Source organism: Topomyia yanbarensis, chromosome 2 (assembly GCF_030247195.1).
Source record: "Topomyia yanbarensis strain Yona2022 chromosome 2, ASM3024719v1, whole genome shotgun sequence".
Classification (NCBI taxonomy): Eukaryota; Metazoa; Arthropoda; class Insecta; order Diptera; family Culicidae; genus Topomyia; species Topomyia yanbarensis.
In genome coordinates this window covers 263,350,164-263,374,338 of record NC_080671.1, presented here as the reverse complement: position 1 = coordinate 263,374,338, position 24,175 = coordinate 263,350,164, and the positions used below count along the sequence as shown (strand labels likewise).

At 38.6% G+C, this 24,175-nt stretch overlaps 1 protein-coding gene across 1 annotated transcript in view; it reads right to left on the bottom strand.

The window, feature by feature from the left end:
* The window catches only part of LOC131680308 (calcineurin-binding protein cabin-1-like), a 1,393,806-nt gene that overhangs the window by 1,037,081 nt on the left and 332,550 nt on the right, over positions 1–24,175 (bottom strand). The window contains exon 4 of the mRNA XM_058961029.1: positions 20,037–20,190. Within this exon, the coding sequence (XP_058817012.1) occupies positions 20,037–20,190 (154 nt within the window). The remainder of the gene's footprint in view (positions 1–20,036; positions 20,191–24,175) is intronic.

Sequence of the window (24,175 nt, the reverse complement as noted above, 5' to 3'; positions counted from 1 at the left end):
CCTCAACGCGATTATTTCGATATCGACTTTTTCTGAAAGTGACCTCACCGTGAGCAATATATTTCTTTCTATTCACAATAGCTAGTGGTTTAACAAAAGATTTTGATTTGAACCATTATTACTAATCCTAATTCCAGAAAACATTAGGACTCTCAATACTTGAAAACCGTCACCATTATTGAACCATTTTTTCGCGAAACCCTTCATTAAATCACTAATAAATGTTTAATACTAACATTTGGTTTAGCTCCATATTCTTTAGTTGAGCGATTCGCGTTTAACGTAAGCCACGAAAAAACTACGTTGTGGAACGAAAGACAGTTCAGTTTATTAAAAATTTTCGCAAGTCTTTGATAATATTCACACAAGTGCTTCGTAATATACACACCCTTAAGTAGATTTTTGTTCATTTATCTAAAATTGCATTAAAGTCTTAAAAGTGATATGTCCAAATATGCAAGGCAGCAATAACACATGAATATTCAAATTTTCAATTTTGAAACAACGCCCTTTATGTATACCCTGGGCTTTAATTGTGTTTTCTCTAAACCAAATTTTTCACAATGGCCGAAAAATAACTCAAACGTTTTTTTAATCGTTCTGAAATTTTCACAGTGTATTCGAAATTGCTTTCTCCAGCGACGTACGTAGGATTTAATTTTTTATTGCATTTTTTACATTTCTAATAAAAGAAATGTATAGAATTCGCTCAAACTTTCAAGACTTGTACGCAGTATGTGAAGAAAGATGTGCAAAACGATTCCATGCTACGTGTGTGGAGCTCACTGAGGATCAAATTAACGCATTCTCCAGTAATGTTATTTGGCTTTGTGACGACTGTTCGTGTATATTTTTCGAAATACGCGATACAATGCAATTACCCGAAAAACCTAAGCCACTGTTGAGGAAGAAATAACGTCAATGAAGCAGCAGATCAACGAAATTCTGAGTACGCTTTCATTGCTTGCTCCGGATAAAGCTGTTGGAAAAAATCACTCGACCCCTGTTTCAACCCCCATAAATCGTAGGAACGCGCGATCGAGTATAAGCCGAATAGATGAAACAAAATCGCCACTCGCTCGATCAGCAACAGAAAAAGATAAAAAAATTTGCACTTTATTTGTCCAACGTCTAAAGCCAAGTTTCAGAAAATGAAATTTCGCTGATGCTGTGTCATTCTCTCGGCATCAGCTGTACCAGTGATATAGAAACGACCAAACTCGTACCGAAATGGAAGAACTGCAGCACGCTTGATTACGCTTCGTTCAAAGTCGTTTTGGTCGATAGATGGAAAACTAAAGCGTTGCAAGCATCATCGTGGCCTCGTGGTTTAAAGATCAAAGAGTTTGTCCGTCGTGAAACATGGAAACCTGAGATCACTGAAAGTTTATGTAACTGAAATGTGATAAAATGTTCTTGTTATGATATCTGTTGTAGTTAGATGTTTGTTCACATTTTTAAATGAGCGACATTTATAATTGTATGTGATGAAATATATTGTTAATTGTTTTCTAAGCTAAGTTATCAATAAGACCCGAAAGGTTAGTTGTAATATAATACATAAATAAATAAATAAATAAAGATTTTTTCCGAGGCCCGGAGGGCCGAGTCTTATATGCCAATCGACTCAGCTCGACGATGTGGGACAATGTCTGTGTGTGTGTCTGTGTGTGTATGTAACGGACAAATTCTCATTCGTGTTTCTCAGCAATGGCTGAACCGATCTTATCCAAACCAATTTTAAATAAAAGACCTATAAAACAGTAAGAATGCTATTAATTTGTTTTTGATTCTGATGTTTAGTTTCTAAGATATGAATGTTTGAATGTGAAAAAATGGCGTTTTTTGTGGTTATTTTAAATTGACAACATAGATTAACACTTTATATGGTTTTAGACAGCTTTAACAAATACCTTTCGAACAAGCTATAGATTGTTGAAATCGGACTATTATCAAAAGAGATATTTAACATTAAATGCGGACGAAAGATTTTTATCATTTCCCATTGCCAGAAATATGACCAAAAACATGTAATCTATTATTAACGCCAAAACGGCTTATTTTAGGTCAATAGTATCTTCGGAGAATTTAATGGAGGCAATATGCCCTTTCTTTTGGTATTGTGCTTTTGCTGATTAATCCCCCTATGAGTGAGATATTTTCACAAATTTTCTTGGAAGTGATTATATCGAAATGATGCCTTCAGCAAATTTGTAGCTCTTACTTTTGCGAATAACTTTACTGAAGACTTCAAATATCTATTTTGAATACTTTAAAAGTTATGGCTTGCTGTTTGTGGATATATATAGTAATATAGTAACAATCCATTGAAATAAGCCAAACATTATTTCGATAAAACAAATTTTGTGTTTCATTTTTCTATCTACAACCGCTAGAAATAATCACCGAGCACTTCCAAGTTGTCTGGAAGGAACTTGATAACTTATCAGTGCAAAAATGTTCATTTGTGCGAACCTTCTGACTTTTTTTAACTTATAACCATCGGATCAATCTGAAACATATCGGAAAATGAAAAGCGAAATAAATAACTCCAAGCAACGGCGTAGCCAAGAGAAGGTTTTGGGGTTTACCACCATAACCCCCCCCCCACCACACCAAAAAAAAATATTGGATTGAAGTTGAAAATTTATTGATGCTGACTGATTTAACAACAATAACAATTATCTGATCCGTACATTGATAACCTGCTGTAAACATCATGAGGATTTTTGATAAATTGTCGGAATGGGGTCCTGATTTTTAACTGATCTATTGGTCTTGATTTCACAGTTGTCTAATAGCATCAATATCAAATTCCTGCCTGAAAACATTCCAATAGAAAATTCCAGAGTTCAATCATAATCCTCAGATTTCTTTTCAAATTGAGCTCGCTTTTGTAGAGATGTACTGTAATAAGGGTTTTTATTTAATAGGAAGCGCAGTTAAAATTGATTTAATGTCTATGAAACATAGAACTGCTCACCAAAACAACGCATAACCTGCAACATTTGCCAAAAATGTTTTTGCCTTTCTCATTCACTCTAAAATTCGGCAATCTAATCCCGACCCGGAGGGCCGAGTGTCAAATGCCAATCGACTGAGTTCGTTCGTGTATGTGTGTATGTGGAAAACAATGTGACCTCTGTTTCTCAGAGCTGGCTAGACCGATTTGCATAAAATTAGTCTCAAATGAAAGGTACAACCTTCCCATCGGCTGCTATTGAATTTGTTATTGATTGGACTTCCGGTTCCGGGGCTACGAGTTTGAAGAGTGCAATCACACAGCAAATTCCCATATAAACTGAAATGAAAAATTTTCGAAATCAAATTTGTATTTTTGATGCTAAATGATTTTAAAATGCATGAAACATTAAGATGTTTGACAAAAATTGACTTTTTTGGACTTTGGTACATTTTTGCCTTTCTAATATAGAAATGTTATGCAATAACTCTAAAAATCGTCAATCATACCGGACCGGAGCGAGTATGCAGTGAGGGGGTGCCACTTTAAAATTAAAACTAGTTTAAAATTTCTTAACAAGTTGAAAATTTTCGGCAGGACCCGGACCTCCCGGATCTTTCTCCATGATCCGCCGCTGGTTTCAAGCGATGTTTCAGTATCACATAATATCTCAAGATCGTAGCTGTCGAGCCATTGTATGTATGTGCAAATCGTACTGAACAGGTAATATTCATTTCCACCATTGTATTGAACATGTAATATTCATTTCCACCATTGTATTGAACATAACCAGCCATGGAATCGTTGTCTGGACAAATGAGACAAGCACAATTGCACCACTAGGTGGATTAAAATAAGTTTTTATTTTGGGAATGCGTCGAGTTGAGACGAAAACGTAATATGATTAATAACGAGGATAACATTTTCCGAATGTAGAGAGAAATTTATGAAAAATGACGATTTCCATTCGACTCTAGCAGGCCCTGATCGATTTTGATGAGCATTTGATTTTTATTGTATGACCAATTATATGTATAGGTCAAATGTTCAAAAACAGTAATTTAAGGTTAAGATAGCATCATTTTGAAACCGCCAATTTCGGAGGTTTAGTATCTTCGATGAGTTTTACAAACGTTAAACAGCGCATCATTTGATAAAATAATTTTGACGGTATATCGTCCAAGAAGTATTTATGGTGAATTTTCTCAGGTTAATATTCATGACTACAATAAAGTCTCAACAAATTCGCTAAAGACACGAACTCTGTTACTATTTTCTGAAAAATTAATTCTGCATGATTCTAAAACTTCAAAAATTACGGTTTCGGAATTATGCCGTTTGGACAGTAAGATCGATTTTCACCAAACCCCCACCAAACAGAATTTCTGGCTACGCCGCTGACTTCAAGTAAGTAAAAACAAAGTCGTTATACTCTCGTTCACAAGAATCTTCTTCGAATGCTGAATATCTATTATAATACATTGAAACCCCGATTTTATCAGCCAAATATGAACATATGTTTGATGGGCTCTAGCAGACGAACAAGACTGAATTTGAGTAAATCCTTTCTTGTTCATCATCATCAGACATAGTTATCAGACTACACCAAGGGACGGGAGGAATATTTTAACAGCTTCAGTTTATTATAAAGAAAAAAAAGCCCGATTTAGTCAATGTCCCCATTTTGTCAGCCTAAAATACACCATGAGACTGATAAAAATGGGTCTTTATTGTATGTATTATTCACTGTGTTTCACATTAAAAGGTACATTTCAATATTGGTGATTTTTTATTGCATCGAACTACAACAATTTTTAGGTAGTTTTCAAGGGGTTATTTTATAGACTTCTTCCAAAATTTGGCGAACCTATTCCAATTCGTATACCAATTAATTGGTGTACTTAAGGGTTTATATGTTGCAGATAGAGAAAATACTGAAATTTTCAGCTTTTTTCCTATACAATATTACGAAAGCTTATTAAACAATTTTTTCTAATAAGTTGGCGAAAATTAGAAACTATTTGAAATTTTTTAATAGTTTTATTTTTATTTAACCGTGATTTTTTAATAAATAGTGACCATCGCTTCACAACGTAGTTATTTTTCATGGCTTGCGGTGAGCACGATCTCTCGAATTGCTGAACTGAAAATTATGGAATAGAAATTAATTTTTAGTATTCTTTAAAGATTTAACTCGCCGCGCAGATAACTCTGAATTAGACACACTGGTGCCCCAAGACGATTTCGCTAGATTTTCAGAGCACAGTGCACACAGTGCATTAACGCAAGTGAAGGAAGGTTATCGAAAAGTTTCGTGAAAATGAAAATTCCAGTAATGATGATGATTTTCCCAAACGGTTCGTTTTCGAGAGGTTTTTATTTGTTCTTTAGCATTAGGATTAGCGATAATAATTCAAATCAAGAAGGCGATAGACAAAATAAAATAATATTGGCTAAAACCGTGACCAAAAGCCATCTCCATCTGTTGAAAACAAAGTGGTCGTTCTTCCAGTTAGATTCAAATCAAGGATACTACTGGGAAGTCACCTTTAGAAAAAGTCGATGTCGAAGTAAAATTTGGAACTATGCGCGCATGCACTTCAGAGATAGCTTGATATCAGGAGCTGCAATTTCATTTCAAGGCTTTTTTTGTGAAAAAAAGCGATACTTACAAATGTAAACATAAGGCTTTTTTCATACATGCGAATGAGGGCTTTGAAACACAACAAATTAACCTAAAAATTTGGATTCTACGATATGGCTTTCTTAGGGTGGCCATATCAAGCGAGTGAAAAACCAGGACAGTCCAAAAGGGACTACCACCCTCCATTACCTTTCAATCGATTGTGCCTTCTCCCCCACGTGTTTGGCAGCTAAAACGTTCTACTCAGCAGTAAAAAAAGTTCAGGGGTCTTACAGACATAGCAGCCAAAAAGTCTTGCATGAGAATTCGATCACCGATCTCTTTTTTCAGATTTACACACACGCAGTGCTTGTTACATTACCATCAGCAAAGGTAACATGATGTTGTTGGATACATCGCCTATCATCAATTTAGCGGATGATACGAACTATTCTGAAATCATCCGTGGAGCACCGGCGAGGGGTCATTGAAGAAAAGTAGAAACATCAACGGTCCAAAGTAACTTCCCTACACCATTCTTGATTTTAAGTTAAGTAGCTGGCAATCTCCAATGACAATCATTATCTCTCGATCTGAGAACTATGATCGAAACAGCTGCAAAAACTACCATTGATTAGAAATACCTCCAGTTTATCAATTGTTATATGAAAACTAGCGGATTGGTTGGTGTAAATAATATCAGTTTGAGCGCGACCTTCCATACTCCCGATTATGTAGGATGCTAGACTCGGCAGGATAATCGCTGTTCAGCGTCCAGTGAAGCCATGTCAATCGTAGATTAGGTACTGCTAACATTGACACTGAAGTGGTTCCATAATCAACAGCTAGAGAAAGCACTCAATGAAATTTTTCCACTATAGTTATTGATGTTTCGTCATTTCCCTTTTCATGCATTGGAAAAATATTCGCGGATTTCCAGTAAGACGAAAAAATGCCACTTGAAAGAGAACCCAAGTAAAAGCAAAGTCACCAAAACGTCTTCTATTTGTATTCTCAGGGGCGTCAAAAGGAATTCTTTGGATCCTGGATTGAAAGGCAATTTAAGCCGAGAAGAAGCTCTAGTTTCGATTTGTTCGGCTGCCAAATTTCCTTGAAAACGTGATGCCGTGATACGCATAAGAGTCCCATTTACTATCGATTTTCTATACTATCTGCTTATCACGGTAGTACAGGTCATTCACATGATACGTACAAACGCCTCATGCTTTATCTTTTCATTTTCCACGTAAGAGAAGAAAGTCGAGAGAATAAAAAAGACATCTGATGGTACAATTGAGGGATTCGAATATTTAAAACTTTGTTTGTCGTATTTTGCTTGAGGGTGAATTTACGTTGCAATTATGGTTGCGATCGATCATAAAGGCAATCTGAACCAGAGAAAATAAAGCGAAGACTCAGTAAAGAAAAATATTTTAGGCTTACAGGACAAAAACCAGGACAAATCAGGCGTTTTCCTTGACTTCCCAGAACACCAGGATAGTCAGTGAAAAACCAGTGGGAAACCAGGACGTATGGTCACTAGGGTGGGGCATTGTTATATGGAAAAACGTAATCATAACCTCATCAACCGAGCACAGCACTTTTTTGGTTCCATTTGGGGTCCCAAACAATTGTGCAAAATTTGGGGTCGATTGGATTTGACCCGGCGTAGCGCATTGCGTTTGAAATTTGTATGGAAATTAGTATGGGAAAACTTACTTTTTTGCATTTTCAATTTTACAGACTACAATTCTTCCTGCAGTATACCAACAATTAGATAGGAGTGTAGTCCAGGATATGCTGAACAACTTTGCAGAAGGATGCATGGTGCTAGAATGTCTCTACAACAAGTTAGATACAACAAAGTTCGATAGATCGAATTAATTGCCAAAAATCATTTTTTTTGCCAACACTGCGGGTGTACCAATGACTTTTCATATAGTATATCAAAATAACATCATATACTTTAGATTTACCATATTGGTATGTTTGGATGAATTATTCAAAAGCCTTCGCTCAATTTCATGGGCGCAGCTAGTTTCGCAATAGGGCGTAGTGAGGGGAGAGGGGGGGGGGGGCTTCAACATATAGAAATTCGAACTGAAATATCTGAAATCTTGTCGAGTTCAAATGTTAAGATGTATTATTTTAAAACATTTGCACTATGTCCTATGCATAATAATAACGATGAAACGAAACATACTGTATCCCTCTGCATTGAGTTGACATTGACTATATCAATTGAAGTAAAGTTGTAGACTGAATCAACTGATGTCGAGTTGATATGTCAGAGGAATGCATTGATTATATTTCAGTTTAATACGCACTATGATTTGATAGGATGCTCTTTTCGATGTTGTTCGATCACCTGAAGTAAAAATTGCTGTTGAACTGGGGCTCTTGTGGATTGTGTAAATGCTGTAAAATAATTCATCTGAACATTTCAATTCAATAAGATTTCAGTTATTTCAGTTGATATTTCCATATTTAAAAGTCTCCCTCCCTCTCCCCTCACTACGCCCTATTGCGAAACTACCTATGTCCATGAAATTGAGCTAAGGCTTATGATTAATTCATTCAAACATACCAATGTGGTAAATCTAATGTATATGATGTTATTTGGGTATGTTATATGAAATGTCATTGGTACACCCTCAGTGTTGGCAAAAAAATGATTTTTCGCAATTAATTCGATCTATCGAACTTTGAACAGCTATAACTTGTTGTAGAGACATTCTAGCACCATGCATCCTTCTGCAAAGTTGTTCAGCATATCCTGGACTACACTTCTATCTAATTGCTGGTATACTGCAGAAAGAATTGTAGTCTGTAAAATTGAAAATGCAAAAAAGTAGGTTTTCCCATACTAATTTCCATACAAATTTCAAACGCAATGCGCTACGCCGGGTCAAATCCAATCGACCCCAAATTTTGCACAGTTGTTTGGGACCCCAAATGGAACCAAAAAAGTGCTGTGCTGAAAAAACGATCATTTTGCCCCACCCTAATGGTCACCCTAGCTTTCTTAACCTACAGCAAAAATACAACGGGCGAAACTGTATTTTTGTTTGTTGTTTAAAGTTTCGCCCACCGCGCTCCATGCAAACAAACAGAGCGATACTTTTTTTGCTAGCAGTTTAGAGGTGAAACTGTTTTTTCGTATATTTTTAGGATTATCAGCTGTAAATAGTAACAATGATCGCTATTGAAAAAACCCGGACGAAATCGGTGGTGTAAAACGGTAGTTATTGTAAAAAAACGTAAAAGCGATACTTCAATGCTGATAGGTGGGACCGAAAAAGTAAACAATCACCAAAGGGGCGATACTATCGTTTTGTCAATTTCAATAGCAAAAACAGATTTTAATTTAACAATTTCAAATACTTTATGAAGTTTTGGGTTTCGATCACTGAATCATGCAATCTAGGATGTAAAAAACACAATAGTTCTTAAATAGAAAATAAAACCAAGACTGGAAATATTCACTGTTGATTTTCTTTGAATGGTGTCACTGATAGAATAGCCCTTTTCAAGAAAAAGCGTTGATTTCTTAGTACTCAGTCGCGTTGGAAAATTGAGTAAAGTATAAACTTCAAATCGATTCAAAAAAAATCTCGATTTTTTTGGCTCAGTACAATATATAACCCCTTTAGGAAAATTCAGTTTTCCAACCACAATGCATTGATTGAGGAATTTAGATATTTTATTAACAGAGCATTAGCAATAATTCGTTTGTATGTCTATTTTATGAGCCATTTTTTCGCTTTCCCATTGATTTGGTTTGAGATTTCTAGTACTGAAGTTGTCCTATGCTGATTTGAGCGATTCTCTGAGTCCTGCCACTATCCCATGTAGTATGTGTTATCAAAAACATCGCGAAGCAACAAGTTCTAAATGATCTCAAACGATATAATATCCGAAGAGAGTGATAATAGTTATAAGAAATGTCTCATCACACTGTTAGGTGGATTAAAAGCGTTTTTAATATGCAATTTTGTATCGATTTTTATGAAATTTTCAACGGTTTTCTATTTAAAAGAGTTCCCTTTTGCGATAAAACAAAATGTTGTCGCTTTCTATCGTTCTAAGGAATCGAAAAAAATTGTTTTTGGCTCGAGATAGATTTCAGGCCCTGGACCTTTTCCAAAATAACTTTGTCTGTGGGAAAATATTGTTCAGCCACAATCTTGTGTTAAAAATACTTGACACATTTAGTTTTTGTACATCAAAACATATATAATTCTAAGGTTCTAACAAACATTTTAACCATTTCTGTGGAACTTTAGTATCAACAATTCATACCAAAAATAGGTTATTTCTAGAAGACCGCGGAAAAACGCATACAGAAAATCAAACGGAAGATTTACTTACGTAAATCGGAAATCCGTATTGATTCAATGATATTAACCAGAACTACCAGCTGTACTTTTCCAGTAACGATATATTTCTTAACTTCACCATTTTGTGAAATTTTTCAACGAAAATTTTTATTTTAACTTTCCAAACGTGTGTACGAGTATATCACGAACACGAGCCTCTTTTTGTCTCTTAAAACAGTCCACCCCCTTAAGCGTACCCATTAATTTAGGACACTTTTTCAACATAAACTACCCAAATAAATGAACGAATGGGAGAAGGCTCGCCATATTTCGAACGAAACCGTTAAAGTAATTTTTTAACAAACAAACCACCAAAAATGGGGCAGTTGGCGTAGTTCGACGCAATAGAAAAAACGCTTTTAATCCACCTAACAGTGTGATGATACATTTCTTATAACTCTTATCGCTTTCTTCAGGTATTATATCAATGCTTCGCGATGTTTTTGATAACACATACTACATGGGATAGTGGCAAGACTCAGAGAATCGCTCAAATTAGCGTAGGACAATACCAGTGCAAGAAATCTCACAGGCTAAACCAATTAATGGAAAAGCGGAAAATGACCAATAAAATAGACATACAAACGAATTATCGCTAATACTCCGTTAAAAACATATCTAAATTCTTCAATCAATGCATTGTGTAGGGAAAACTGAATTTTCATAAATGAGTTATAGATGTGTTGAGTCAAAGAAATCGAAAAACAAATTTTTGAATGGGTTTGAAGTTCATACTCTCAATAGCGTATACACAAATTTCCAATGCTGCTGAAAACTAACCACTGAAATTTCAGCTCTTGATATCACGCTACCTCTGAAGTGCATGCGTGCATAATTCAAACTTTACTTCGATGTCAATTTTTTCTAAAAATGACTTCCCAGTAGCATCTTTAATCTAAATTATTATTTCTAATCCTAATGCCAAAGAACAAATAAAAAACTCTCGAAATCCTCATCATTCCTGGAATTTCCTTTTTCACGAAATTTTACGATAACCTTCCGTCACTTCAAATAATTTATAATTTTCACAATCTTATTAGGGAAAGTTGCTTAAGAAAATAATATTGTGTAGGAAAAAGCTGAAAATTTACGAATTTTCTCTGCAATGCAACATATAAAACCTTAAGTATACCAATTAATTTATGATGTCCTTTTAACATAAACTATCGCACGAATGGGAATAGGTTCGCCGAATTTTGGAAGAAATCGATAAAATAACCCCTTGAAAATATGTAGCGAAACATCTTTCAATGTGTAACTCCTGGTAATCCTAAATTGTTTATTGATCAATACCGGCGCCGGCCAGGCCCTAACGTAGATCGCGAGAGGAAAGTGAAGGAATGGTTAGTCCGATACTTGCTTTTGCTAGAGGCCGTATATACTACTGCGCACTCCACAAGTATCACGGGAGGAGGATATTTGATAGTAAGTATAGAAGTTGGATACTACTTCTTCTTTGCCGACGCCAAAGGGGTGACTTCACTTCTGGACTAGATATCGATCCATCAACTCATGGACCGGGGACCAACGACTTTACTTCCCTTCTGAAGGAAGACGTCACCACAGATTTTTTCACCTCAGGAAAATCTCAATGACCTTGGCTGGAATTGAGCCCAGGCCAACTGGAATGAGTGGCGATCACGCTTACCGCTCAACCACCGGCGCCGTCTCAAATTATTCTTTTCATATAAGATCCTTTAAATAGCCCCAATACTAATTTTTTTAGTTGTAGTCTCTTAAATTTGAGCAAAAAACACGACATTTTCAAACAGCTGTAAAAAATCGAATAGGATTAATTGGGAATGTTTTTTCTCCTTTTAACAGATTTACCCGACATTGCCCGACAATGTACTTTTTTACTAACGAATATGTGGAAAATTGAAAAAAGTGAGCACTTTTATAAAAGCTCTCGAAAAATGACAAAGAAAAGCTAAAATTGACCCCAATTGATTGTAGTTGCTGGAGTTAGCTATGAAAAGCACAATTTTGATTTATATATTAACTTTGGGTAATTAGTTTTTGAGCAATCTGAAAAATAGAGGGATAATGGCTTTCAAGCTAATAAAATGTGTAAAAAAATCACTGATTTTAATTTTTATCTAATACGTTTATTTGTCTTTTTATCAGTGTTTAAAATAAGTTATCAAATATCTATATTAATTTATAGCTAATGTCTCTTGGATATTAAAGGCTAAAATATCCAGATCTACCCTATCATCTTAACTGTTTTGAATGAACGAGATCCCAGTAAAGTTCAGCCGGAAATGAACTGGAATTCTGGCTGGTTCCTGTTCGTATTCCGGCTCCAGTGCAACAACCGATTCTAACTAGAATCGGTTGTGTCACTGGAGCCGGAATACGAACTGGAACCAGCCAGAATTCCGGTTCATTTCCGGCTGAGCTTAACTGGGATGTAGCAACATAATAGTTTCAGAAACTTTGTTCTTGTTGCCACCTCGAAGCGCTCTAGCGAAGGCATCAAAAATTCATTTACGAACAGCCGCCGTCCGCCAGTCACTGCCAATAGTTGTTGTTGAAACAGAGTGTACGCATTCCCCACTCTACGACATTCAAAGAATTTGTGCTGTATAGTTTCGATTTGTTCACCACATTGTGTACAGTTTTCTCTGTCCGTTCGTCTCATGGTGTGCAAAAGTTGCCGGTGCGGGACCTTTTTATTTGCCCACATATACAAGGCACTGCGCTGTTTAGGTAGCAGCTTTCGAGATGATATATTTCTTCATATCCGTGTCCAATTTGCTGTGGGATTGGTAGCTTCAGCTCTGGCTCGGTCTGTGCGTTTAATATAGAAGCGGTGAATGATATCGGCGGAAGGGTGTGTGCGGATTTGAAAAGGGAATGTTGCAATATTTTCTAGGATAACTTTCAAACAGGGAAGAGAGCTTGGTCTGAGGGGGATTTTCTTGGCTGAGGAAAGAATAGTAATAGGGAATGGATTCGATCTCCTGTAAGTGGCGATTGATTAGCAGCGCTTTACATTTCATCGCCGGTAGTTGCAAAGTTAGGCCGCTATCGTCTTTACTGCGCGCCAATTGCTGCATCGGCACCGTTGCGCATGAACCATGGAAAAGATAGGAGCGCATAGTAGCAGTTAGCTTTGCTACGTGCGCTGCTGTCGGATGTAGATTTGCTGCCATGTACCACATTTAGACGAAATAAATGTGTTCAACAGCGTCACTTTTTGATGTAAAGCCAGAGTGCGCAACGAGTGCATTTATACCTGCCGTGTGAAGTACGTGACAAGACTGTCCCAGTTTAATGAGACCATTGATCGGATCGAGTTGGCAAAAATCACTCCTAGGATTTTAATGCTGTTGTCCGTCTGAAGCCATGGCACCGTTATAGGATTCGTCGTTAGACTCACATCAATAGCTGTAGTTTTTGTTTCATTCAGACGAGCACCAGCTACGCGTTCGAACCGCCTGAATAAAACCCGCATTTCATTCAGCTGGTCTTCCCTGCTAACAATTGAACTGATGTCGTCCGCATATGCAATGATTACGTCTGCTCCACACACCTGTTCCAAACGCTTCAATAACGGATGAAGCCGAATTATGAACAGATGCATCGCTAGAGGTTCTCCCTGCCTTACCTATCGCTGAATGGGGAAGGGCACGGAAAGGTGTCTATTTATTAGCAACCGTGACGAAGGAACTGCTACTATATGGGAGAGCAACTCAACAAGCGCAGTATTAAATCCAAGCGCACGCATGGTGCAAAAGAGAAACTGATGGTCCACCTTATCAAACGCGTGGTCGAGATCGAACGACACCAGTTTGCCTCTTCGCTTGTTTGTTTTTAGCTGAGCAATTTTATCTTTCAGTGCAAGGGTGGCCTGAAAGATGTTTTAGTCGGAATTGGAGCACTTTTGTGAGTCGGTTAGTACATTATGCGATTGCAGTACATTTTCGAGGCGCTGCTTAAGGATCATTAACATTTTGTAATCATAGTTGATAAAACTTATTGGCCTGTACGCACGCGCGGCTTCCCCTGCACCACGTTTCTTGACCAACACGATCACACCATCGATGAATTGTGCGGATAAATTTGATCCGATTGCCTCGTTTAAAATAAGGTTCAGTTCGCGGTGAATGACGTCGAATGTTCGTAGGTATAATTCTTTTGGCAAACCGTCGGAGCCGGGTGATTTTCTGGATGCGCTGGTGCGAATTGCGGTCAGAATTTCAGTCGTTGTAATTTCGTTCATAGTGGCTTCATTTGCGGGGTCGTGCTCATGGATCAGTCTGTTGCATTGGAAGGGACCATCTTCTTCTTCCATTTCGCCACGTGTGTACAGGTCAGTGAAATATTCATATGATCCTAAATTGTAGTTGAATAATCGATGACTTCGTGTCTCTCGGTCCCTAGGTGCTCGATAGATGTTTTCCGTCTGACTCGTTCTCCTAGCTGATACGTCGAGAGAGGTTCTCCCGCCACACGAGTTTCGTAGATCCGTATAAACATCTAAGAGAAGTTCCGTGGTATGTGAGCATTTAGCCGCTGTTGTTCACGATAGAAATCATCGAAAGCAATTTTTGATTTCCATCGGAAAAAAGATTTTATTTTTGGCTTGGCACACGACAACCACCAATCCATCCACGATGGAAAGTTTCGGCGCTGACGCGTTCAGTATTGCCACTGTATTTGAAACTCGTTGATGTTCTCAGCGGTCAGAAGATGAAGACGGAGTGACCAGAAGACACGACCATGCGGTCTGTCCGAGAGAGGAAGACAAATTCTCACAGTGACGGCTTTATGGTCTGAAAAACAGCAGACATGGGCCGCTGTTGATCTCAGTTGATTTCGGAGGTCAGCGCTCACATACATACGATCGAGCCGGCAGGAAGTGTTGTGCGTAATATACGTATATTCGATCTCGCGTGATCGGGGATGCTACCAAACATCGTGAAGGTGCAATTGTTGAACGGTGGCTTGTAGAGCAGGGCTAGAGTTGTTCCCCGTCGCATCACATAATCGCAGTACGCAGTTAAAATCCCCCGCTAAGATGGTGTGTTCGATGCGGTGACGAAGGTAGCAGTTGATTGTTGTATCAAAAAATCGCTTACGTTCGGCACGTTGGGCAGTACCCGATGGGGCATATATATTGCACAGTGTTATGTTGTTTACACGGAGGGCAGTCTCCCATCTAGGCTCTTCTCCATGTGTGAGAATTTAATATGTTCTTTTATAGCTGTTGCTGTTCCTCTCTTAGCATGGTCAACGTTGCAGGCGACTTTGTAGCCGGGAATAGTGAGTTGTTCGTTTTCAACCTCTTGAAGAAACACGATGTTGAGATCCTTCGAGCGAACGAATGTGCGGAGAGCGTTAACTTTTGTTGTGTTGGTGATCGTGTTGACGTTTATGGTTCCTATATTACAGCTGACGTAGTCCACCATTTTTACATTTCCTCATCCGAAATCTGGACGCGTGCTTGTTCGGTGATGGAGGTAAAGTCTTCTTCGCCATGCCGCATTTTCTTGCCCGGCGGTAGTCTTCGTGAACGTCGGCTAGATGCCGAGTTTTGAGACGCTTGCGAGCAGTCCGCCTCTTTACCATCAACTTTGAGCTGTGTGACGACGTACCCGGTCGGGGTTATACCCACTGATGGTTTTTGAGGAGTGAAAGCTAGAGCCGCGGGGGCATGGTGTTTTGCTGTTGTGCAATTGCAGATCGTGTCTCGATGGGTTCTCGGGGCTTTGGAGCATGTTGACCGAGTGCCACCGAATCTTGTGTTGAGGGCTTTGACCCTGATGGTTGGGTAAATCGGCTGGTTTCAGCACGGGCTTGTTAGGCTTTACCGTTTTTTTCTGCTGTACGGACATTTTCGTCACGTTTGCGTACGATTGGTCTGCTGAGAGTTTCTGCACGAGCAGTTTTTTATTTTGTACACAAGGGATGACGATGTGTGCGATTTCGTGGTAGTGTATACATGTTTGCCGCTGTCCTTTGTATGCAACGGCAGTTTCTTCTCCCTGAATATTGACGAGAGAAGGGATGTTCTTATTCACAACCATCCGAGCGATACGAACACCGGTCTTCACGCCTTTGAAAGCGCCGTACCGATTATCCCACAGGAGATCTCGAACGTTGAGCACCATATTCGGCGAGGAAGGTAGAAACTTGTTCGTTGGTGATGTCTTTTTGGGGAAGGTAAAAAATTTGCACCTCCACACCGCCATCCTCCATCGTTATCCGTAACTTTTCCTTCGAGAACGAGCTCGTGTTTGCTGTCGTGTTCTTCTACGATCCTCTCTGCTAAGGAGAGGTTGTTGACCTTTACAAAGGTACATCCCAGTCTTCTGCTTGGCTGGATTTGGAGCACGTTTTCTCGAGTGACATCGAGTTTCATAGTCCACGCGGAATGCATTTTCTCGCATCGCGCAATAGCACCGCTGCGACAATATTGTTCGCGAGCAAACTTCGATTTTAGACACGTCTGACACAAATCTACCGATCAGCACGAAAACTTGCTGTTAACTATAATTGCATACAAAAATTATCAAACGAAAACGCTTTTCTTTTTAAGCAAAACGTTAGAGTATGTTTCGAAGAACAATTTAAGCTGAAGATATGAACAAATAAACAAAAATATATTTTTCCATTTTGGCCAGGATTTGAAGTTAGTTACGCCTCTGTGCGTCGGGCAGTTTTATAAATAATTTGTTTGCTGAAGCTAAATTGACTGAGAAAGCCGTAAACATTTACAGTAATGATCAAGATGTGATAAATCCCTGGTGGGACAAAGAGTGCTCGCATGCATATGAAGCTAAACAAGTTGCTTACAAAGAAATTAGGAAACGGAAACACGTGCGAACTTTGAAAATTATTCGATTTTGCAAAACAAATTTGACAGTCTCCGTCGTGCCAAAAAGTCTAGTTATTGGAGACGCGTCGTTGATGGCTTGTCAAGAGAACCATCAATGAGTACTCTTTGGAACACAGCTAGAAGAATGAGGAATCGAAACGTAACTAATGAAAGCGAAGATTTTTCGAATCGCTGGATATTTAATTTTGCCAAGAAAGTTTGTCCAGATTCTGCTCCTGCGCAGAAAATCATTCGCGATGCTCCCACAAGTAACGATTCCATAGATTCGCCTTTGACGATGATGGAATTTTCAATTGCACTCCTCTCAGGCAACAATAATGCTCCGGGTCCAGACAGAATTAAATTCAACTTGGTGAAAAATCTGCCTGACCTAGCAAAAAGACAAAAAAAATTATTCAATAAGCTTCTTGAGCAGAACATTGTCCCGCACGACTGGAGACAAGTGAGAGATATCGCCATTCCAAAACCTGAAAAACCAGCCTCCGACCATAACTCGTATCGACCGATTGCAATGCTATCCTGCATCAGGAAATTGTTAGAAAAAATTATCCTACGACGTCTCGACAATTGGGTTGAGGCGAACGGCTTGCTCTCAGATACCCAGTTTGGTTTTCGGAGGGAAAGGGAACGAATGATTGTCTGGCGCCACTTTCGTCTTACGTGAATGATATTGATAATTGTATTGTCAGCCCATGCACTCTAAGTCAACTTGCTGATAGCGTGGTTTCTGTTACAGGACCAAAAGCCATAAATTTACAACAACCACTGCAAGATAGTTTCGATAATTTATCAAGTTGGGCTTTGAAGCTAGGCATCGATTTCTCTACGGAGAAAACAGAGTTGGTTGTTTTTTTTTTCAAGGAAGCGTGATCCAGCTCAGCTTCAGCTTCAGTTGGTTGGTAGAACGATAGCCCAAGTCATGACCTTTAAATATTTCGGAATTTGGTTCGATTCTAAAGGTTTCTGTGGTTTCTGTTACAGGACCAAAAGCCATAAATTTACAACAACCACTGCAAGATAGTTTCGATAATTTATCAAGTTGGGCTTTGAAGCTAGGCATCGATTTCTCTACGGAGAAAACAAAGTTGGTTGTTTTTTTTTAAGGAAGCGTGATTCAGGTCAGCTTCAGCTTCAGTTGGTTGGTAGAACGATAGCCCAAGTCCTGACTTTAAAATACCTTGGAATTTGGTTCGATTCTAAAGGCACATGGGGAGGCCACATTAGGTATCTAATAACGAAATGCCAACAAAGGATAAATTTTCTGCGAACAATAACTAGATTATGGTGGGGTTCTCATCCAAGTGACATGATAAGATTGTATCAAACAACAATACTTTCAGTAATGGAATATGGGTGCATCTGTTTCCGTTCAGCTGCGAACACTCACATTATTAAATTGGAACGAATACAATATCGTTGCTTACGAATCGCCTTAGGTTCCATGCAATCGACACATACGATGAGTCTTGAAGTACTAGCGGGAGTTCTTCCCTTAAAAGATCGATTCTGGGATCTCTCCTCTCGTTTACTTATACGATGTGAGGTTATAAATCTACTGGTAATTGAAAATTTTGAAAGACTTGTCGAGCTTCAATCCCAAACCAGATTCATGACAATGTATTTCAATCACATGTCACAAGAAATAACGCCTTCTAGTTATGTTATGACATGTGTTTATATACTAGATACTCCCGATTCCACTTTATTTTTCGACACGTCCATGCAAGAGGAAATTCGTGGAATCCCGGATAACTTGCGCTCTCTGGAGATCCCTAAAATATTCATAAGTAAATACCAACACATTGACTGCCATAAAATGTTCTACACTGATGGGTAACGAATCAATGAGGCCACTGGCTTCGATATTTTCAACAATAACACCTCGATCTCTTTCAAGCTTGCAGAACCTGCCTCTGTTTACACAGCTGAACTAGCAGCAGTTCCCCATTATTTCATCCTCACAGATAGCCTCAGCAAATTAAAGCACTACGCTCTATAAAGCTTTATAATCACGCTCCGTTCTTTTTGAAGAAGATACGAGAATACTTAACTAAATTAACAAATAAATCTTATCAAATTACCTTAGTGTGGATTCCCGCTCATTGCTCTATACCGGGTAATGAGAGAGCGGATAATTTAGCCAAAATAGGGGCACTGGACGGTGACATCTATGAAAGACCTATTGCCTTCAATGAATTTTATAGCGCTTCTCGTCAGAGGACGCTTACTAGTTGGCAAACATCATGGGACAATGGAGATTTGGGACGGTGGTTGCACTCAATTATACCTAAAGTATCAACGAAGGCATGGTTCAAAGGGTTGGATGTAAGTCGAAACTTCATTCGTGTGATGTCTAGGCTCACGTCCAACCATTATACGTTGAATGCGCATCTCCACCGTATTGGGATCGCAGAAGATAATCAATGTGCTTGCGGAGAGGGTTACGAAGACAATGAACATGTTGTTTGGTCCTGCACTGCATATCGTGAAGCCAGATCCCAATTAATAGACTCCTTACGAGCCAGAAGAAAACCACCCTATGTTCCTGTTCGTGATATCCTCGCTTTACGAGATCTTACATACATGGGCCATATTTATCATTTCCTGAAAACAATAAATATTCAAATATAATTATCTCCACAACGTTCCTAGTTTTTTTCCCTTGCTACCCACAAACAATTTAGATTTCTTCGCAGTTAGTTAAGACAGATAAAACGAGATAAAAAAAAATAAACAAATATTACAGAAAAACTATCAATAGGTTTACAATGAAATTCAAGAAAATAGAGTATAAATAAAAATATTCAAAATGATGATTATCCTCTGTGTTAGTATTAGAAAATGAATTTTTATTATAACGTGATAGTCTGAAGAACTTTTGTAACATGTTATATAAAAAAAACCCGGCGTTTTATGAAAAAAGATGTGATAAATCACGAATCAGTGAAAGTCGTATATTTGGACCATAGACAATGTTCCTAGTTTAGTGGATGAAATTATGAGTCAACAATTTTCGAGTTTATGAATTATCGGCGTGGGAAAAATGCGTCGGCGGCGTGCCGTCGGTCTGCCGTTCGGCGTATATTAAAAATTACCGGCGGCAGCGGCGTGGCACAGCGACACACATGTCTACTTGGTACCTTGAATGTTTTGATTTTCGTGTTTTTCAGCCCACCCTGATCGTTGATATCATATACAAATAATATTATAAAGACTAAAACAAACCTATGCTAGAAGTGCTGACGATGTCGATTCCACCATATGGTATATCGGTGGCCGAATGTAATGGCTTCGTTGAATCATTATTGGATAAGTCTGAGGTACCCGTTACAATTTGTATTCCGAGAAATTCATGCAGCTTGAACAAAATGAGAAACGTCTGGAATAAAAATAATTGTATTGAGGTTACGTGCGTGTTGGTTGTTTTTTATTGTAATTGTTATTGTTTTTTTCATGCAATCTGGCTGGCTCAACAAGCAATTATCGTACACATACCCTCCCTTCTTCCCGTCGAACTTGTTGATATGAGCTGTGCTTTATTGTCAAACCTATGACTGCGAACCCGACTTCCGATTAGCGTTTATGGTGGCTCAGAACACTGTACTATTTCGCCAAGAAGGTTTGTCCGGATTCTGCCTGGCTCAGAAGATCTACTGCACCGCGTCCCCTGACGATAACTGACGGGGAATTCTCACTCGCTCTCTTATCATGTAACAATAAAGCTCTAGGGCCAGACAGAATCAAATTCAACTTGTTGAAGAATCTGTTAGACTCTGCCAAAATACGCTTGTTTAACTTATTTAACAAGTTTCTTGAGAGTAACATTGTCCCACACGATTGGAGACATATGAAGATCATCACCATCCAAAAACCAGGAAAACCAGCCTCCGATCACAATTCGTATCGACCGATTGCAATGCTGCCCTGTATCCGGAAGTTGTTCGAGGCAATTATCCTATCCCGCCTCGACAATTGGGTCGAAACAAATGGCTTACATACATAATACATAATTTGGCTTTCGCAAAGGCAAAGGGACGAACGATTGTATTGTGTTGCTCTCAACCGAAATTTAAATGTAGACCTAGCAAAGAGCAGATGGCATCAGTGTTCTTAGATATTAAGGAGGCTTTTGATTCAGTTTCCATCAACATTCTTTCAGAGAAGTTGCACCAGCATGGTCTTTCAACGACTTTAAACAACTTTTTACTAAACTTGTTGTTGGAAAAGCACATGCATTTTTTGCATTGTGACTTATCGACATCACGATTTAGTTACATGGGCCCTGTGCATCATGTTATAAAATTTCTATGTCAACGGCATTGATGAATGTCTTGACAAATCCTGCACGTCAAGGTAACTTGCAGACGACGACGTGGTTTTCACAGTAAAATTTCTAGGGGTCTGGTTCGACTCGAAAGGTACTTGGGGGTGCCACATTCATGTATGGGAAAAATACATTCGAAATTCACTCCACTGCATTCATCTTCTCATACATCTCATGCTTCCAATTGCTGTGTTTGTCTCACGAAGTGAACGCCAGGAAGTATACACTGAGCTTGTCGCAAAGCTCATTCGCGAAAGCAGCTGTGCGGCACTCAATTGACTCTGGTTCATTCTAAGTCGGAGAGCCTCTCATTCTCTCAATATTTTCTAAGAATGATGTTTGGATGTGAGTGAATCAGGTTGGAATATTATTGTTTTGGTTTGCGAGCCACTCGATGAGTCTCATCTTGATTCAATCATCATATTCAATCATTGAATCGTTCAATCGGTTCTCTATCCTTTGTAGAGGTAATACATGGAAAGATTTATGGTTAGAAATGCGAAGGTAAAATAGCTCAGGACGGAGGATGCGCAAGTTTATCGGTTAACGGCTAGCGTGACCTACCAGTTACTGACTTTATTTCTTCTGTATCATGTTGAAGTGTGTTTTACCATTTGTGTATTTATTAATCTATCTGTCTTTTGCACAGTTAAAATATTATCGTTACAGTTAAAAACCGGAAAATGTAACCAGCAACAATTTTTTCTCTTGTTCAATGCTTATTCACGACGTCGGGAGTAGTGTGCATTCTAGCGCATCATTATATGAAAAATTCGCACTACTTTCGATGTGATTCCATTGTTCAAAACCAGAGAAAATACGATTGTGGCTGGTTGGATTTTCCAGTTTTTAACTGCAACCACAATATTTCTTTGGATATCATGACGCACATGAAATTCAAGGTTATAACATCCAAAAATAGTGTACGAGGCGTTATAACGACCCAAGGGTAAATTTAAAAAAAATAAATACATCAAAACATCTTAAATCATCCCAACACCTGTAAGTACTATTTAATCCTAGTCAAACCAGCCACAAACAGTTTTAAATGAAACAACCGATAATGAGCTGTGATCGTTTGTTTTATTTGATTCTGACAGGAACCTTATACCAGCTTAAATTCTGGATGGGAATGAAACCATCTTTTTCGGCAACTACCGATCGAGTCAACCCCATATAAGGTGTTTATACGCGATTAAAGAATTTAAGCAGAAAGTCGAATGATGCATATGCATTGTTTGTTGTAGTTTGACATTACAACCAAATGTAATATTATTATTAGTTCGAATAGAAAAAAAAGATGGGTGGGTAATGTCTGCGACATAACCGGAGAGATGTAGAATACATAAGGAACACGTTCTTCAAATATGTTGATACTCATTGGAATTTTCGGACAAAAGGTGATTTGGGCGAGGAATATTTCAAATTATTCTTTACAAAAATGATGGTGGTCCTGAAAAGGACCGGTTTTGTTGGCGTTGTTGGCCTTGGTGAGGGAGATGGCTAACGATGAAATTAATTGTTAGCATGAGGAAGTCGCGTAGTACTGGCCAATGGAAGAACAGATAATAATTGATTCCTGAAAATCAATTTTTCTTTATTCATGTAAATTATACATACTTACAAATCTAACAGAAGATTCCTGATCATATTTCTGAATCATTAGTGCGAACATTGTGTAATTTGGTTAAGTACAATGAATGTTACAAACTTTCCAAACTCGACCTTCTGTTCCTTCAGAAATATTGAAATGGGGTGTCTATATTAAACCGTTAGTCGTGGTCACAATAAAAAAAGATGGGTGGGTAATGTCTGTCACATAACCGGAGCGTCGTGATTTCAATTCGAGACGTTAATTTAAATCTAATAATATTCAACAGAATCACGTTTGAATGGGAAATTTTCAAATAATTCTCTATGGTAATAATGGTGGTTCTGAAAAGAACCTTTGGTATCGGCGTTGGTGTTGATGGTGATGCGCTGGATCGTTGGATATTTTTGGCATGATAGCTACGTGCCTGGCGAACTGTTTTGTAGCCTCGAACAAAACGACAAGACTGGCTTCTTCGGGTACCATTACGGCTGAATTTTATAAGCTTAGCTCGACTTTGAAATCCTGCACAATCTCACGAAGAAGACAATGGTAGGGCCATTTTGTTTGCTACTAGCACGGAGCTGCACAAAAAAATCATTTAATGCAGTTAGTTCACGGAGGCTGCCAAAAAGCTTGAATAGAAGCATGCGACTTCAACGTTTCTCTTAAACACATGCAACAACACATTCGTTTTGGTAATACTGATAATAACAGTAGAAAGGAATGGAAAAGCAGTGCACGAAAAAGCGAGAGGGTAATTTAAATTTTTGTTCCGTGTGCAAGCTACTTCTTTCCACACAACGTATTATGTTGCTTGTTGAAAATATGCTACACACCTTAAAATGAAAGTTTCAGTTTAACTCTCACTAGAACACAATTGATTGGTCCTGAAAAGAACCGTTGCTTTTATTGTAATTTACGCCCACTCCCACAAACCGACCAAGTAGGCATCACTGGCTTCATTACGGCTGAGTTTTGTAAGCGTAGCTCGACTTTGAAGTAATACACAACCTTACGAACCAGACGCTGGAATGTTAGCCAGAGGATTAGTTGCTCCGTTGCCCTTTAGTTGGGGCGAAATACTTGCATGGCGACAGTTCCTGATCGGTAGTTGGTTGCGATGGGCCACCAGTAGCTGGGGCACTTTTGCGGACCGTCATCATCGCCAACTGCTTTCCTCCGGTGGACTGGCTGCTTGCTAGTGCTTGAACGAATACGAATAATGAGAAAAACCGACCGATCAATATTCATATATGAAAACACGAGAAAGCACTACTATCGCTCTCCCGCTCGTTTTCGTGCCATTCCTGTGCCTTTCCTTTCCGTTCGGCTACCAATACTAGCATAACCAAAACGAATATTCTGTCTTTCTCCATGGCCTTCAATCTAGTGGCCAGTGCTAGCAAACTTGCATGTTCAGTTTTTCAATAACAACATTCCAACAAT